The 19,446-nt window shown below is 44.5% G+C and overlaps 1 protein-coding gene across 1 annotated transcript in view; it reads right to left on the reverse strand.

The window, feature by feature from the left end:
- The window catches only part of Rnf150 (ring finger protein 150), a 226,529-nt gene that overhangs the window by 67,182 nt on the left and 139,901 nt on the right, over positions 1–19,446 (reverse strand). Inside the window, exons 3-4 of the mRNA XM_032887717.1 lie at positions 5,829–5,900; positions 3,612–3,694 (exon numbers count right to left, since the gene is read on the reverse strand). Coding sequence (XP_032743608.1) covers positions 3,612–3,694; positions 5,829–5,900 — 155 coding nt within the window. The remainder of the gene's footprint in view (positions 1–3,611; positions 3,695–5,828; positions 5,901–19,446) is intronic.

Raw genomic sequence — 19,446 nt, forward strand, 5'->3', positions numbered from 1 at the left:
TTACAAATGGCAAATGTGGACTTCTGATGCACCTAAGATTCCTTACACATTCTCCTTGAGATTTTTGTATCTTTGAACTCAGATAGATAAGTGGGCTGAGGGAAATAGCCACTGGGAAAAAAGAGTAGGGAGGCTACAGGTTATAGAAGCAGAGAGCATTATTCAGTCTCGGGACAGGAGAAGACGGTAAAGATCAATACAGGGCTTCAGTAAGACATGCTCTGTGGCCAAGAGTCATAATCACAGGCTCTAGTCCACTACATCGTGCATGTCTTGATATGTGTATGACATGGCGAAACCCGTGTCTCCTGGAAAATGCCTTAGTGGTGAATTGGGGTCAAATCCAAGTCACAAAAGTTAGAAATGCCTGTAGCCAACCGGCGGAGCAAGCCACTGCGTGTCTGTCCCTTACATCGTGCACACAGGCCCAGGTCACATCAATGGAGCCTTGTGCTCACCTGTTAGGGAGGAACTGTATGAAGAAAGGGAGAGGGGAAAGAAAGGGCTGGCGTGGATGCATATGACCTCACTTTAATAATTACCGTGATGACAGATGAGAAGGAAGGCTTTACTCATTTACCATAATTTACATAGAATTCTCAGACAGAGAAGACAATAGCACACCTTTGAAGCTCTCATTATGCAAGTGCACACATGGATACTTGGAAAAGCACCCGAACGGTGGTGATAGATACAGTATTTATGGATTATGAGTCCACAGAATGTAGTCTCAAGAAGAGACATATGATGGACTGGGATAATTTTTGAAGTAGCTTTTACTCCAAGGATATACAAACAATTCCATGGATGATAAGCCTGAAAATACTAAGAGAGGGAGTCTATGACACTCACAGGAACTAAGGCTCAACAATACTCCAGGGGGAACAGTGGGGCAAAGAAGCAAACGCCACTATGTCTGATTGATAGCTTCCATTAGTGCACACTGACTGCAAGAAGCCAGCAACAGCCAGAAAAGTAGCTCGATTTTAAAATCAGCATAGAAAAACACACACGAGCCATTCGGAGAGTGCTTATGTGTGACAAATGTAAGATCCAGCATAACTCATGACGGGTGTGTTCCATCATTTAAAGCAGGGTCTACAGTGAGAAAATAAAGATGGAGAGGAAGGCACATGAATAAAGAATCAGTGTGTGACCCCCGCCCCTCCCCTCAGGGTTCGTAGACCATCATGAAAGAGGAGGTGGAAAGATTGTAAGGGATGGTGGTCAGGGAAGGCATGGGAAGATGTGCCTTCTGGACATGACAGGACCACTGAACTCGTGAATGCCAGCCATGGTTGTCTGTGCAAGAGTGCATGGGACAAGCCCAGTCAGCTCTCCACAGAGTGGAAGGGACTCACCACTAACTGAGGAGCCGTGGACAACCGGTAGCCCCTGGGGAAAGAAAAGCCCATTTTCTTTAAGGGTTTAGTCCTTAGTAGGCCAACAATGTTTCAGTGGATGGTCCACACTCGTGAGTGTGTGGACAGTGGAAATTGGATTTGGTAAGTTATGAAGCAAAAGACAAAAGAAAAGGAGGGATGGAGTGGGAACGGGGTGGGTTCTGGGGGAGTCAGGGGAGGTGGCTATGATGGATACACACTGTGTGGAGACATGGAATTCTCAAAGAATAAACACAAGCATTATATCAGAAAGATCAGTGCGTGAGCTTGGAAACAAAACAGTCACAGAAAAGCAGAAACCCGAAGCCAATCTGAGCAGCCTAGGGTAAGGAAAATATCAATAAAGTTGTGCTTCCAAAAGTTGTTTTTAACGGTGAGCAGTAGAATACTAGTTTTTTGGATTAGTGTGAAAATACTATAAAGGAGATCTACTTAATAAGAAAAAACTGAATCTTGTTAAAGAAGTGTAACTTGTCATATTAGATCCTGAAACAGCCTGTGGAAAACCACACCATGATTACGCAGCTTCGAGTCTCCAGCAGTTTCATGTAGACGCACAACATTTAGTTATGATAACGCTCTAGCTGAATAAACTACTTTAGTGTGCGCGGCACAGCAAATGAGATAGAACACTTAAGTCTTGCAAACAGCTCTTGCTCATTACATTGGAGTGTCAGGAAAACAAGCAGATGTTTGATTGGTCATGGGCATCCCTGAGAAGGGACCGTAGGAAGGTCAGGATCTGCAGGAAGAGGAGGAAGGCAAACATCTTCTCACACTGCAACTCCCAAACCCCTAAGGTAAGATATGAACAAAGGGGGTTCCTCTTGTCCTCACACTAGTGCTCCTCGAAAGCCATTCTGGAAACCAGTGCATGTGCACTGTATGATGTCTAGAAAGAGACAGCTCAGTGGGTGAAGGGGCCTTGCCATCAAGACTGATGTGATGACCTGAGCTCCATTCCCAGGACCCACAGGGCAGAAGGAAAGAACTGACTCCCAGGAACTATCCTATGACCTCCACACTCCTGCTGTGGCTTCTGTGCAATCCCTCAGATAAAACAAACAAATGAACAAACAAACAAACAAACAAATAAATGCATAGAGAATATACTCAGAGTGAGTGTGTCCATACACAGGAAATTGCCAAGTGTCAGTGTGGCCCCATTTGTGGTTCCACTTAAGGACAGTCAGATGTCTATAAACTGGGTTCTGCGCGGAGAGCCTTCTCACTCCCACGGTCCTAGTCACCAGCTGCTGTGAGCCTTTCAAGAAGGATTTCTCAAGAGATGTTGAGCTCTATCTGAGCATACAGTCTTTTTTATCCATTTTCTCGGTCACTTCTTCATCCTCTTGAGATCATTAAACCAATTCCCTGGATGCTCTTTTATTCCGTATGTATTTCTAATAAACAGTTTTAACGTTTGTGTTGTTTGGTGGAAAGCCATAGATGGTGCATATCTCTGTGGTATACTCTTTTCTGCTTAATAGACTTTTGAACTCAAGAATTTTGCAAGCCATTTTCTCTACATGAAGCACCTTTCATGGAGTCAATTCCACTTTTATTTTTAGGACACTTGCGCAGGTGCGACTAAAAAGGGATTTTTCTATGAAAGCTGCGGCTCTTACACAATCCTGGCTCGGTTGATTTAATTAGGATGTTCAAAGAAAATGCCAGACACTGTAACAGCAAGTTAGACTTAGGGAGAAAACTTAAAGTGATTGGAGCATTCTTTCCGGGGGGGGGGTTCCCCATGTCTCCATGCTAGAATGTTACTTCAGATTCTAGAATTCTGTGGGAATTTGACCCATTCTCTTACCACTGTTAAATTTAAGGTAAATGGGATGTGCCTCTGGCTCCCTGTTCCCGCTGGCCATATTCAGATTGCTGAGTGTGTCCTGACCAATCACAGCATCTTCTTTAGACTTTGATATCTAAGTGGATACAGCACTGATAAAAGCCAGAAGTGATTCTGAGCATCACTGAGAGGATATTTCACCACTGAGCATCATTTCCAAGGAGCTGCCTCTGCACACACAGCATGGACTCCCACTGTCTCCACAGGTCTGCCTTTCGAGCGAGGGGGATATGGTAGTGTGTTTTTCAGGAACAAAGTTACAGGGAAAGAAGGGATGGTTTGCTTGTTTGCAACGCCATCCCAGAGGCCTCTGTCTCCTCTGCACCAGGGAAGGCGACCGCACTACTCACCGGCAGGGCAGGATCCTGACCACATCGCTGGGCTTGTATCCTTCTATGCAGACTGCACAGTTATCAAAATCAGACTCTGTTTCCTGCAACAGAAGAAGCAGAAGGGCCAACTTTAGCCTCCAAACTGAGCAAACACTGTCATAAACCAAGGAGAGCTCTCCTGGGGCCAGCCTCTCAGCCGCAGTAACACTGGTCTTCTCAGTCAATAATTCACCGCTGGCTTAGTTTTCCTCCCTCCCCACCGTCCCTTGTTTCTACTCTGAGAGCTTTCGTGAGGAAAATGTCATCCACATATGCTGTTCCTAAAATGCTGTAAATATCTTTCAACCCACTCTGAGGAGTGATATTTATCTGAATGACTTATAATCTACTCCGTCCTCTGTCATGTAAGGTTTATATTAGATGTAAATAAAAATAGAATTTCAGTTGTTTTTTTTTTTTTTTTTCTGTATTCAAACCTAAAAGTGGCAACTCATGGCTTACTTACGCCATCAGGCTGGTATATTTTACTCTCCAGCTGAGCGGGGAAAGACACTGATGCAAATATTTCTAAATATGCTATTTCTAAATTCAGCTTGTGTTCAGGTAAGGGTACCTGGGTGTGCATAAGTTGCCCTCAAATCTTATTATTTATTTATTTATTTATTTATTTATTTATTTATTTATTTATTTATTTATGAGATGGAGTCTCTCACTGAACCTGAAGTTCTGCTTGGCTGGATTGACTGGTCAGCTGGCCGCCTCTTGACTCGACCCCAACAAGCAAGCATCTCACTTTAATATGAGTGTTGGGGATCGGACTAAGCCAGGGCAAGCATTTCACCAACGGAGCCATCATCCCAAGGCCATGGCTACCCTTTTAAATGAAGTTTCTCTTATGAATCTCAATATCACTTTGACATCATTTAAAACGATGGCATCTAACTTGTGAGAAAAATCATTTGTACAGGGTAAGCACCCGATGTGCATGTGAGTCCACTCCTAATCACCAGGGAGTGCTGAGCCCACACACTGCACTGCCATCCATTGCTAAGTCATCCTCAGAACCCACAGACTTGGGCCGTTGGCCTCTTCTCCCTTCCTGGATGTGCACGATGACGACCCTCGGCTTCAAGGGTCTTATTCTACAGTGGCGGAGGCTGGCAGGTGACTTTGGGGCTCCAAGTCTTAGAGTTCAGAAGAGCATAAATATCATTTACGCATTTATACTCTAAACTGACGTGGTGAGCACAGCTCAGCCTGGAAACCCACCCTCGTTCCGAGGACTTCTGGGGAAACTTTCGGGGTCATATTAAGAGTAATCACTTGAAACAGGGTAAGCAAATACTGACTGAAATACTGAAGTTTTGCTTCCTGCTTTTCATTTTCCAGTGACTGCTAGGAAGCTTCAACTGAAACTTAAGACCCATTGTTGCCCCGTGTTTCAAGGGACACCTTCCTGTGCTTGCCTCAGTCACACTTGGTTCATTTTTTTCTGAGACAGGGTCTATGCAATCCTGGCTAGTCTGGAACTATGTAGACCAGGCTGGATTGGAACCCCCAGAAACCCACATGTCTGTGCTTCTCGAGGGCTGGGATTCGAGGGGTGAATGACCACAGCTGGCTTCTCACACACCTTTGGAAGTGTGCATGTAATGCATATGATGCCGGGTTTCACTGCGGCATTTCCACACATGTGTATCATACACACCAGTTTTCTTCACTTCCCACAACCTCCCCACCCTCCCTCTCTTTCCACGGGTCCTCTTCTTTTCCTCAGGTAGGGGCCCCTTCTACTTACAAGCCATCTCGAAAAGTCTAGATTCTGAGTATGAGAGAAAATGTGGTACGGTCGTCTTCCTGCATCTTGCTTATCATGAGGAATATAATAGTTTCATCTCTTATCCTTCAAATGACGTATTTTCGTTCTTCTTAACATCTCAATAACACTCTACCATGTATACGTATAACATTTTCTTAATCCATTCATTTATTGATGGGTACTTAGGCTGACTCTACAATTTGGTTCTTTCTGAACACTTAACTTCATAATTTCTCATATTTTGTTGCCAACAAACTGCATGTATTTTCTAAACACTGTGCTTAATACAAAGTTTAGGGGCTTGGTGTGTATAGACAACAGAGATCTACAGCTATCCCTGTTCCCCTCTCCTCTCTGTCTTCCACTTTGCGGAGAGTTCCTTCACTATGCCCTCACCAAGGGAAAGAGGCTCTCACCTTGTCACCCTTCCTGATGGTCCTGACTTGGAGCTTGCTGATGGCTTTCTTTGCGGCATCTCCCAGTCGGCGCTGAAAAATGCAAAGCCGCCCGTTAGTCACAAAGACGTGTGCTTCCTGTCTTCCCTTTTTACAGCCTGTCATGGACTGGAGCAGCTGAAACCATGCACACACGGCATGAGTGTTATGGGCAATGGGTGGAAGACACGGAGCCCGGGCATTTGCATGGTCCATGCAAACACCGTCGGATAGACTTCCCTGTTCCAGGTGGTAGGCTCATGGGGCACCGACTTAGCAGATGAAATAGAAACTTCCTAGCATAACTTCAGTTCAGGGTATATCTGCACAGATGGGCAACTAGAAAAAGCCGAAGTATTTCCCAGCTTGTGGAAACAGCTGACCAGGGTGAGACGTGAGAGAACAGAGCTTCTTTTTCTGCTGTCAAGGCCTTGTGCTTGCACGAGCCTTTCGATCGGCTCATATAGACTGAGCGATGCCACCTGCCGCCCACTACTCCATTGTCTTCTCCCTGTGTATGCTCTTGAGTATGCTGTGCAGAGGGAGGGGACGGCTCAGTGTGTAAAGCTGTTGACAGGTAAGCTTGGGCTCTGAGTACAGAGTCCCAGGACACCTGTCAATGCTGCAGCCGCATCCCAAGTGTGTGACCCTAGAGCTGGAGCTCTCTGGGCAGTCAGTCTAGCCAATCAGTAAGTGCCAGGTTCAGAGAAGAGAGAGAGAGAGAGAGAGAGAGAGAGAGAGAGAGAGAGAGAGAGAGGAGACAAAGAAATGCCCATCTACTTCTAGCCTCCACATGCATTTGAGTTATTATTTTTGTTCATTCATACATGAATGTGCACACCCCGACAGGAACATGTATATTTAACACACACACACACACACACCCACACACACACACACACCCATAGAATTTAGAATTTAGGTTAGCAAATAATTACAAATCACATGCCTGGTGAACCATTACCACCCACGTCTAGAAAGAATACACCATACCCTGATGTTGCACAGAGAAAATTGCTGTCCTAATGAACCCAGGAATGGTAAGGCAGTGAGAGAAGGGTGTGGGAGCGAACTCTTGCTCTGTTGAGGGAAAATGGTATTTCTGTGTGTGCTCTCAAGTTCTCTGCACGTCTTTGCCCTACTCTTAGCCTGTGTACTTCTGTCCTGCAATGGGTACAACTGCAGCAGGGAAATGTATTTGAAGGATTCACATTAACATGGGATTCGTCTTTTCTGATGATGGTGGCTGTGGTGATGATGATGATGTTGTTGTTGGTGGTGGTGATGATGATGATGATGAACTTTCTTTACATCTCCTAGCAAGATCCTTTATTGCCCACCCCAGTGGTGCCTCATAGGACACGGCACGATTGCAGTCCAGCATTTGTTTTTATGACAAACGTCTGCTACATTTTTTAACATAAGTACCTTAAAAGCATACTTGTGTTTATTTTTGTATCCCATTGCTGCCCCAGCGTGTAGAATACAGTTGCCTTCATTAGTGGGCGTTGATCACTTAACACACACATACGTAAGTACACACAAACTTTTATTTTGTCCTTTTGCTTTCTACTAGGTGGCCTGGATTGGTTTTGAACTCAAAATCTACTCAGAGTTTCTGTAGATAGAATGGTACTGAAAAATAATTCCCCCCAATTCCTATCCTGTGTAGCTTATCTAGAATTATTTCCATAAACCATTAGTAAATAGAACATTCAAATGGTAGCATGGAACTAACCTGAGAAATCTAACGAGGAAATGGGAAAACTTCAGGGTCATAATGATGCATGCTGTAGGGCAGCAAAGTTGAGGAAAAGCTGCCAGTAAAGCTGCCAGTCCTGACCAGTACCTATCGTGGACTGGAAAATAGGAGAAAGCGTTGACATTATTTTGTTCTCAGGAGTAAATGCCATGAATCTGCAGGTCCTTACACTTAAAATTAGACATCTGAATCCCAGGGAAAGATTATATGTGTGTGTGTGTGTGTGTGTGTGTGTGTGTGTGTGTGTGTGTGTTTTGCTTATAAGTATGGCTGTGGGTCATGTGGTGTTCACAGAGGTCTGAAGAAGACATGGGATCCCCTGTAACTAAGGTTACAAATGCTTGTAAGTTTCCATGTTGATGCTGAGAACCTACCTTGGGTTCTATGGAAGAATGGCCGACGCTCTTAAGTGCTGCGCCAATCTCTCCAGTACCATGAAATGTCACTTGCTTTTTTTTCTAAAGCCCAGAAAAATTTGCAGTTATGTTTAATTGGTATTTTAGAATACTGTGTTCATCTCTCAGTCATTTCATTTAAGAATTTTAATTTCCAATGACTGAGTGGATAATTAAATAGAAAACAATATTTTCAAACAATTGCCACAGGATCATCCTAAACTTCAGCTAGTCTAAGAAATAATCTATCTTCCTTCCTCTTTCTTCCCCTCCTGTGTTGTTTCGCTGTGCCAAGGTCTCCCGAGGGACCCCAGGTTGGCAGAAATTTCCCATTTCCCCTATCATTTTCCTGACTGCAGAGATGAAAGGCATGTTTCCTGTCCCACCACATCTGGCTAAAAGTAATATTTTCAAAACTATATTTCATTTAGAACATTTTAAAAAAGCAAATCACATTATGCTCTTAAGCAGGAGCGTGTAAGATAAGTTAGGGAGAAAGTCTTTACATTTTGACTCTTTGTCTTGCCTTTGTCTACACATAGGCACATAAACAGAGAGCTTTGTTTGTGGTCTGGAGTCTGAACCCTGAGTCTTAGGCATATCAGGCAAGCAGGCCAGCATACTACCATTGAGCAATGCCTTTTACCAACGTTTGAGGATATTTTCTTTCTTCCTGAGAAAAGGCTCTCTCTATGCCCACTAAAAGGACCTTGCACGCTGCCTTTCCAAAAACAGCAGGAGTAAAGCCCATGCGGGAAATGAGAAGCAAACTGATGTTAAGGCACCTAGGGTCATGGCCAACAAGACAGCTCGTGGTTAGGGAATTAGAAAGACCGGCTCCACTCCTGCCAGTTGTATGAGCTCAGTCCAGAGGGTGAAAGTGGCTTCCTGAGTCATGTAGGAGGGGGAATCCCTAAGTTCCTGGGACAGCAGGAGAAGTGGAAAAGTGCGGAGGATGTGCGTGAGGTCCTGGAAGCCTCCTCTTCTGGGAGTCTCGAGAAATCACATGGCTCTCAAAGGTGTGGCGGCAACTGAGAGGCCGTTAGGCAGACACTCGGAGGTTACGTGAAAGTGAGGTAGAGCTTAGCATGTTGGCTTCCATTAGCATGTCTGGTGTCATTACTACCTTAAACCTCTGGGTCATTACCTGACCAGTCTGCACATAGGCACGCTAATAATTTAAGCCGCGTTCACCTGAAGCTGGTAGCCCTTCCCCTTTAAGGACAAAGACATCGAGATAAAGAGCCACTAGGATTTGGAGCTGGAAAGATGGCTCAGGGATTAAAGTGCTTGCTGAAGCTTGAAGACCCGCGTTTGGACCCTCAACACTTAGGTAAAAAGCTGGGTGCGGTGAGCACCCCTCTAACTGTAGTGCAGTAGAGTGGGGAGGGGAAGGTTCAGGGGGCCCATTCCCGGCACTCAGTCTGGGCTTCTCTGTCAGTCAGTCTCTGGCTTCTATATGTGTTTGTATGGGTAAATCAGAGATACACTGCATGCATGTACCCTGAACCACTAAGATTTACAGAGACATCCCACATCATCAATAGCCTTTGAGCCTTTACAACGTCCTGTCCCAGACTGGACTCTGGGATTGGAGCCTGTCTATCTAGCAATTTCCCTAAACTGGCTGAGAACAGGAAGCCTTGGATAACGAGCTTGCTCCAGAAAACAAAGAGCTCATCTCCAAATGGGAACGGAGCTGTCCCCTGAGAAACGGTTCTGAGGTAATGACTGACCAAAGCCCACTTTGACCAAGATGTGTAACTAACTATGCTTCTCGCCCCTTCAGCTACAATTGTGGAGTCCGTACTGTGGAGGACAGGCAAGTGTTGACTGCCTCACCCCCACTCCGCCAAACTGTTTCGTTTGTTTGTTTGTTTTTTTCCCATGTTGAGTAGAATCCTTTTCTGGTCTTCCTGGTGACCTGCTGCTTGATTTCTAGGGTGAGTGCCTGGATTTGACATGTTAAATCTACCCAATGTCAGGCTCCCTGTGGCTCTGGGACTCTGGCAGCAGAGTTAGGAAGGACATATTTCATCCAACTGTTGTGAGAGATATGTTCTCACAGATTCATCACTTTCAGTGCATTTTCTTTAAACCAATCCTCACTCTGAACATTACAATAGATAATATCTCTTCTGAGGAGGAGGAGGAGGAAGAGGAGGAGGGGGGAGGAGGAGGGGGGAGGAGGAGGAGGAGGAGGAGGAGGAGGAGGAGGAGGAGGAGGAGGAGGAGGAGGAGGAGACCACCATTTTAGTAATGTTCCAGAAAAGATAAGACGGCCAGCCCAAACTGGCAGGGGCAGAACAGACAGCCCAGACTACAGGACACAGGAAACTCAATTTCTGAGACATCTATCATAGACTAAGTAGCCAGGTAGTGTGAACTTCTTGTTTTGTACATGGAGTAATACAATAAGGGGGAAATGCCGCACCCGTTTGCATATTACATATCTGTATATGCCAGTGTTTACTTCTTGTGTGAACATCTATGTGGGTGTGCACCATATGATACCACAGTTTCTGATGTTCTGTAATCATTCTACACCCTGCCAACCAGACTAGATGGGCCAGCCAGCGAGGCCCGGGCCCCACCTGCCTCTACTGCTCCAGGACTGGGTCTGTAACCATGCACGGTATGCTGGGCTTGTTTACTTTGTTTTAATGTGGGTTCTGGAATGTGAACTCAGGTCTTGCTGGTTCCAAGGTGAGCGTTTCCTAGACTGCGATTCCCTCGGCCTTTTTATGGCTTTTCAAGAGACACTGAAATCACAAGAGGAAAAAGAAACAGCCCTGCTTTCGATGTCCTAAAAGAGCACACTTTTAAAACTGGTATTTGGGACTTCCTAAATTCAAATGAAAGGGATGAAAACTACAGCTGGCACTTCTTCAGTTACTCATGCCCCACCACGAGCCAGGCCCTCGGGCCCCAAGCGTAAACTCTGCTGCTTATTGAGACAGCATGCCAACAGGAAGCCCTGGCTGGCCTAGAACTCAGTGTGTAGACGCAGACTCGAGTGCTGGGATTAGAGGCATGTGCCGCCATGACCAGCTAGACATGGGACTTGCTCCTCAGCAGGCGGTGTTAGTGGGAGAAGCCAAGATCCACAAGAATGCTGATGTACTCCCCATGGCATCCATCGACGATTTCGTAGTCGCCCTAATCATCTAGAGAATACTTTTGTTGTAGTCCATAATCAAGCCCATGAAGATAAGAGCATGCATATTTAATATACTGTGTCACATGGAAATGAAAAAAATAACTTCAGTGTTTCTGGTCCAATACGGCTATTAATTTCACTGTAGTGAATTGGATACACTGGCATATCTTGTCTGCTCTCTCTGCTCTCTCTCTCTATGTCTCTCTCTCTCTCTCTCTCTCCCCATTTTTACAGACAGGATTTTTCTGTGTAGCCCTCCAAGGCTGTCCTCAAACTCTCTGTACACCAGGCTGGCCTTGAACTCATAGAGATCTACCTGCCTTTGCCTCCCAAGTGCTGGGATTAAAGGCTTGTGCCACCACCACCCAGCCTCTCTCTCTTATTCTCTTGTCACTTCATGGTTGCCATGAACCAAGCAGCTTTCTCTATCATACGTTCCTGCCCCCATGATGTTTTACTTGTGACAGATCCATAGCAATGGAGCAAGCCAGCCATGGCTTGAAACCTGTGAAACTCTGAGGTAAAACATTGTCCCTCCGTCTTCACCATCTTAGGTTTTCTGTCACAGCAAGGAAGAGACACAAAGTGACCGGGACACGCCTCTTGTGGCTTGGAGTTTTGCCTTCGGTTTGTTTGTTTCTTTGGCTTCTCTTCTTGGTGTTCCTGAAGACTGGGTCCAAGACACCACACATGCAGAGTTACTCTACCGCCCAGCTACATCCTTGGCTTCGAGTGTTCAACTAAACCAAATACGAAGTGGGAAGCAGCTCCTCTCCATCCCTGTGTTTCATGGAGCCAGAGTGGAAAGCCCACGTGTTGGGACTTGAGGTATCTCTCTGTGTCAGGGGCATCCCCCACTGTTTTGGTATGGTTGGTAAGTTTATGGATTTCTTATAGAGCAAGGAATTTCAAATTCTGCTTTTTGGTAAAGACCGTCAAGAGGAGGGCATGCTGGTAATTAGATTTATTCATCACATTGCTCTATACAGGTTAAAAAAAAATCAAAATCAAGGTTATTGGCAATTTTTGACCGCAGTGAAGATAAATTGCTTTATGGAAAAAATAAGGATGAACTATATATTAAAAGAAAAAAGTGGGCTGGAGAGATGGCTCGGTGGTTAGGAGCACTGACTGCTCTTCCAGAGGTCCTGAGTTCAAATCCCAGCACCCACATGGTGGCTCACAGCCATCTGTAATGAGATCTGATGCCCTCTTCTGGTGTGTCTGAACAGCTATAGTGTACTTATATATAATAAATAAATAAATCTTAAAAAAAAGAAAAAAGTCCTATAAAACCTATATAAAGGTTGTTATGTGATCACATGCTCCATCAAACTCAACATACTAAAATGGCAATCTAAATGTTTAGGAAATAGGGGAGAATGGGACACTTTCGGAGAACAGATACAGAACACACAAAGGTGGAACCTACGATGGTAAGATGCGGTGTTGGGCTCAGAAGACCACGCCCACAAGCATGGCATTTTGATGCGCTCAGTTCTTTGGCCCAAAGGACACTTGAAGGCCCCAGAAGCCGTTTCAGAAGCAAAGTGTCACGCAGAACTTTTTCTGTTCCCCTGAAATAAGTCATAGAAGTCAGAATTCCTCTTCTCCGGGGTGAGTCACAGGAGCCAGAGTTCCCCTTTGCACGACAAACCAAACAAACGTGAAACCTGCAAAGGTCACATTTGCTCCTCTTCCCCGAAAGCCCTCATTTCTGAGAAGTCTGGCTTTACTTGGGAGAAAGGAATGCAACATAGGAAAAAAATCCAGGAAGAATCTGAGCTGGCACTGCTGTCCTCACCCAGACCACCGCCAGGCGGTTGTGCTGTTTGCCCAGTCACACGTTTATGCGGCTCTCTACTTTCGTTGACCCTAAGGACAATGGTGGACTTTATCCCCCAGCTCTTTTGGTCTTGTAAAGTAAACCGATGTAAAGCGATGAGGTCTAATTGCTGTGCTGATTCCTTTAACGGTTCTTGCTTTAGTGTCATGAGGTCGTGATCTCTATGAGGAAAGACACTGCTTTGTATCATGGTAGCAGCATCAACAGTGGAGAGACTGGGAAGATACTACATCATATTACATAGGCCGGGCTCAGGACTCAGACCTCTTGTCCCAAGTACCCAACTCTGCCCCATGCTTCTAACGATTAAGTGGTGCCCTGGAACTGGTGTTTCCCACACTCCTATATCCATCTCTGACTTCTCTCCCATGATGAGGGCTTGTAGTGAAAAACCTCCCATGGCATTTCTGCTCCAGTAGCGGATAAGCTTCTAAATTTGACGTTGCCGAATACAGTGTCCAAACCAACCACACTGGGCCTCTTCTGCCTTCCCCGCTTGTAGTAGATGCTTGAAACTGAGCCCATTACACCCTTGATTCCTGTTTCTCTTGAACATATTGTAGCTGTATCGCTTCTGAACCAAAATGGAGCCCTCTCGAGAATACACCGAGAGTGAGTTGATAATTAGACTGTGTGACACTGTGGTGTATAAAAAGAAACACACATTTCGTTCTTTACATTTTGTTCTTTATCTTAGTTCCCCTCAGAGCTCCCTAAATCCCTGCAATTTAGTGATGGGAGTAGCAACGGGAACCCAGTCTCATTATTCAAAACAAGCACCTTGCAGTCACCCCTGGCTTTGTATTAAAAAGGTGGCTTTTGGAAAGTCCCTAAGGATAGGGCTGGCCACCTCAGAACCTTGTGGTTAGAAGTGTGGGATGTGTAGACCCTACCACCACATGTGTTCCGAGTGCAGTGCTGTCTGCTGATGCCATTATAACACGAGCTCTGCAGGCAGAGACCTTGACTGTGTAATGTGTTGGAAATAAATCTCTCTGTCTCTGTCTCTGTCTCTGTCTGTCTCTCTCTCTCTCTGTCTCTGTCTCTCTCTGTCTGTCTCTCTCTGTCTCTCTGTCTCTGTCTCTGTCTGTTTCTCTCTCTGTCTCTCTCTCTGTGTCTGTCTCTGTCTCTCTCTCTCTCTCTCAGGAGAGGAGAGGCTGAAGGTGGGGTCTATCACCAATGGACAATGACTTAATCCATGCCCCCCCAGAGGTAATAAAACCTCCTGGCATCCCAAAACAGGGCTCTGAGAACTCCCAGTTTGCTGAGCACGTGGAAAGCTGTCCATTTCAGACAGTATCCTGCCTTCCATACTGAGCATCCTACCCCTTCCCCTGGCTGTCTCCAAGCTGTAAGTTTTAGAAAGAACAGATAAACATTAAGCCAAGAGCTTGCCTGTGGACACTCTGTCATCCGGGAGAAAAGGTATGAAACCTAGACTTGACGCACATCTAGCATAGGGCAGTCTTGGTCGACTCCTTTACCGTGGGGATCTGACTTTATTGTCAGAATGGACCTAGAGTGGAGGGGCTTGGGGAATTGGTTAATGTAAGAGAGACCCCTGTGTTTGGGGCAGAGTGCAAGTGTTTTCAGTTGAGTGGAAGTATAAGAGGAAAAAGTAGGCTCTCTTCCCCTTCCATGCAGGAAGGAACAACAGGTATGCAGGAAGAACTTCTAACAGTGCCATAATCTGACCTCTTAGCCTTTTTATGACACCATAGGTTCAAACCGACCACTGTCCACAGTATCCACATGCCTTCCCTCGTAGGCCGCATGTCTATTTTAAAGCGTGTTCTTATTGGTGCCACGCTAATACAAGCTGTGAGGCGAGCCCTTGTCTGTGTAACAAATGTGAAAATAACTAAGACATTTTTATACACACATAGGCATTTCTGGAAGCACTCGCAGGATATGGTCAGAGTTATTCCCTCCCTGAGGCTGTGGGATAACTGCTAAGGGAGTCTGGTGTGGGAAGGGAAGGAAACCTACTCTGAAAAGCATCTCTCATTTCACTGTTATTGTTATTGTATTAAAGAAGTATTTATTTATTTTATGTGTGTGAGTACTGTCACTGCCTTCAGACACCAGAAGAGGGCATCGGACCCCATGACAGAGGGTTGTGAGCCACCATGTGGTTGCTGGGAATTGAACTCAGGACCTCTGCAAGAGCAGCCAGTGCTCTCAACCCCTGAGCCATCTCTCCAGCCCTCATTGCTATTCATTTTTCACTATGCCTACACATTATTGTTTGAAAAATTGAAAGCGCTTTGTGGAATATTAGTTTCGTACACAAAACAAAACAGAAAAACAAACAAAAATCCAAAAACCGACTAGATTTTACCTCTACAGTGACATTTTAAAGAATTTGGTTTTGTTTTCAGGCAGGGTCTCGGTGTCTGTTTTGCTTTGAGGTCATGGCCATGCATTAGCTGGATCTTATATTTATAGCCCTCCCTTTTCTTGTAATTCTAGAGAAAAGTGGGAAAGACAATCCCCTTTTGTTTCAAACTATGTCTTAAGAACTAAAAACTTCCTATCCAGACTCACATGTGTAAGAAACGAGCTTTTTACACTTAAATACTATCTTCCAAGAATTCTTTTCTCCGTCCATTAAAAGTGACTATAGTGACCTCCTTCCGATAATGCCACATATTTCTTGTTTGGTTCTCACAGCAGGACCCCAGGCCCGACATGCCATCCCACTGCCCTCACATTTGAGGAAACCAAGGCCTGGGCAGGAAACAGCTCACGCAAGTTTACGCCCCTGGGTATCATCAAATGTTTGACCCATTCCGACTCTGCAGTTGCTGCCTTCGGCTTCCTCCCTATTTCTGGAATCACAGCCCAGTAGCCAAGTCTTCCCGTTGTAGTTCTTGTCCTCCACACCATCATCTAAAAGACCTTGCTGTGAATACTAGGGAACCTCACTCCCTGGACAACTGCCCTGGCATGACCATCTCTGTGCACAGTACAGCAGGGGAAGTCACTATCTTGTAAGATGCTGAGTAATTTTATTTTTAAAATATTAACTCCACCAAGTCCGGTGGACACCTACGACAGGCTAATTCAAGTCCAGTCCTTCCCCAATTCCTGATGGCAGGATGTTTCCTGGTGTGAAATGAACTTCTTTCTCATTTCCTCCTGGACTATGATCCTATAAAGAGCCAAAGACTCACTTCTTCTGAAGGCCAGTGATGCCTTAATAAAAATAAATGATTTAAGTCAACTTGCCGCTTTTTATAGATGCAGCCTGCACAGCTGTGACATTCTGTTCAACACAGTGGAACACTGTCTATCAAAAGATATTTTTTCCCTAAGTTCTTATTCCATCCTTTAAAAGGGCTAAAAATGTAGCATTCACATTGATCAGGAAACAGGGCTAACTTTTCACATGGTCCCATCACCAGGGGATCTGGGTGATAGCAATATTGTAATTCAAGGAAATTTAACAAATATGTCACAGAGCGTGCACAAGCCTAGAGGGACACGGGCCTTCTATCTATCTGCAGAAGCCAGAGTGATCGAAAGGATTACACAACCAACTCAAGACTTAGCTAGTTCACAGCCTAAAGTTTTATTCTTGTCATAAGTACTAACTGGTCATTTAGATTATCCATGGGCATGGTTTACTTAGGCTGTCTAATTAGCTGTTGGCTATCTTTTAAATAACCAATGTATATTTACTTTATGTGGCACCTTATAGGAGCCAGCGGGACCAATCCGTGTTCATTACCTTGTGTCTACCGGTGTTCTATGCACTATTTGCTGCAGAATATTTAGTGGGAACACAGAATTGAACTTGCCTGTAGTCATCCAGCAACCAATATGGCTGTAAGAATGGATTCCACACCTCAGTAACCACTGTCGAAAATTAAATATCCATTCTTTACCAAAATCTCAGTAAAGTTGGGCTAAGTTGACATAGTTATATGCTGGCAAAATTATATGTTTTATAGCAGAAGGGAATTTCTCAACCTGTAAAACTGAATGAGAAATAATATGGTGGGAAATTATTTTTAAAATCTCATTAAATTGGGAATATTCCCTTAAACACTATTGGAAGAGAGGATATCTAATCATGCCAGCCTCATTTATGCGGAGGGGTTATGAGACACGCTGGTGAAATCAAAGGGGATGTTTAAAATTAGAAACAATTAAACCAGCACATAATGATGAAACGCCGGTGAACTGCACACGAAGGCTATGCCAGACTGACTGATAATTTAACAGCGCTCCTGGAGACTGTCAAGAGAAAGGAAAAACAGAACCGCACTTAGAGAGGAGAGTCAACATCACAGTTAGGAGCCTCTCCTGAGTGATCCTAGGAGCGTGAAAGCTGCTATACCAATTCTGAACACACGCACACAGACACAGAGAAGATAACGTGACAGAGATGACCGCCAGGGACAGACGTGAGGTGTGCGGTGGTGCTGCTGTTCTTGAAATGATGCGATACTGAGCAGGAAGGCAGCGGGAGAGACCGCCAGACAGGGTCGGTGTCCTGGGGTCTTTATGATTGTTAAAGGAAGCTAGTGCCTAGGAGAGGGAAAGGTAATTATCAACAAGGCCAGCTGTGAGAATGGCAGGCCATCGTGGAAGATGTTGCACCTCTGTTTCATTCATTGTAGTGGAAAGCTCGGTAAGACTTAGTTAGAAAAGGGAAATAGAATGAGGTAGAGGAAGAGAGAATGTTTTCTCTAAAGTTTTGGTCTGGAGAAGAACTAGTTATACAGCTCCGGTGATATATTCAAAACTGGATTGAGTCAGTTACTTAAGAACTGCAACAAATCTCCATGCACCAAAGCACCGTAGGTAAAGTAAAAAATGATGGGAATCTGAGAAGAATTCCATATTATAAAAATCCGGCTAATCTCCTTGATCAATCAACATCTGATACACACTAATACGAAAGTTTCCTGTCGCGTAACTGAACAAATGTCAGATCACAGAAACAGGCACTTAACAGAAGCTCCATATTTTATACTGCACTTGAAAGCGTTTTATCTTTATCTATAATTTTAAAAGTGTGAGGCCATGGGTGGGAATGTAGCATGGTGGTGGGCTGTTTGCTTAGCATGTGCAAGGTCATGGTTTCAACCTCTAGCGTCACAGGAATAAAGCAAAACAGGAACAGGAAGTCACTGAATCACAATAAAAAAATGTAACATTCCCTTGCTAAGGATATAGAAAGCTGTTTTCTTTTTCTCTTAATTTGGGTATGTGTGTCTATGTCTCTGTCTCTCTGTCTCTTGAGTGTGTGTGTGTGTGTGTGTGTGTGTGTGTGTGTGTGTGTGCAAGCGCGTGCACATATGCCTGTGCTTGTCCTGAGAGGCGCATGCAGAGTTCCCACTTTGTGGGAGTCAGTTCTCTCCTTCCGCTCTGTGGATTCTAAGAATTAAATTCAGGTTATCAGGTTTGATGTCAAGTACCTTTGCCTTGACGTGATGTTTCCAGCAAACTACTTTTAAACATTGCTGGTTGAATTAGAAACTGGCTCAACGGTAGATTTTGGAAGACAGAATTGCAGTCATCACAGTTTAAATGCACACAGTCTTAGCCATTAAACTTCCAGGACTTAACTTCATAGATATATTGAAAAGAACGCTAAGTGTCACATGCCTCTGTCTCATTTGAAAGAGAAAACATGTTCATTAATAATTTTAATCAATGATTATAAATATGGATTTTTGAATATGACATATGAAGGCAGGGTAGTGCTAGGTGCTCATGAGAAGTGAGAAGGCTGTTTGATTATGTGTTGCGGTGAATTAAATCTCCACGATCATTAATCTCCGAGATGAAGAAGGTATAGCGTTGCCTATGCTCTCACTTTGTTTAAAACGCGTGTTTATATATGTCAGCATACGCACCTAGACATGTGTAAAATATCCCGAGAAGATACTTTATGGAGGAGAAGTACCTAGTTAGGACTCATGTGGAAGGAAATTGTTTTTCTTTGCATCCTATTATCTAACATCCACATTGTATCTGAGGTTTATATATTCAAAAATTAACTGCTTTAAAAACAGCTTTTTTAAAAAATTAAAAAATCTCATTCCGCGCCCCTTCATGCTCCCGAGGTGGAAATCTTGGTTCTTTTGGAGTCCCGTTGTCACCGTTAGTGACATCTAGGCCCCTGTCTGTCTCCCCGTCCATTCATCCCCTTTCTGCTTAAGGAAACAATTGTTTAAAACTGAACAGTGGGCGGGAGTGAGGATAACTCATCAACACCTTAAGTGAGGACAGCAGCAAAGCATCAGAACTCAAATGCATACGACATTTCTGGAAAACTGCACAACAGACCTTAGCAGCGTGCACGGGGCGGAGTCAGAAGACACTTGTAATCTCTTCCTGTGACGTGGGAAGTACACAGTTTATACCGTGACCTGCGTGGTCTGCACGGAGTTTACAGAGCCGTGCTTTTCTTAATGAGCTAC

This window comes from Rattus rattus, chromosome 17 (genome assembly GCF_011064425.1).
Source record: "Rattus rattus isolate New Zealand chromosome 17, Rrattus_CSIRO_v1, whole genome shotgun sequence".
In the NCBI taxonomy this organism is placed as follows: Eukaryota; Metazoa; Chordata; class Mammalia; order Rodentia; family Muridae; genus Rattus; species Rattus rattus.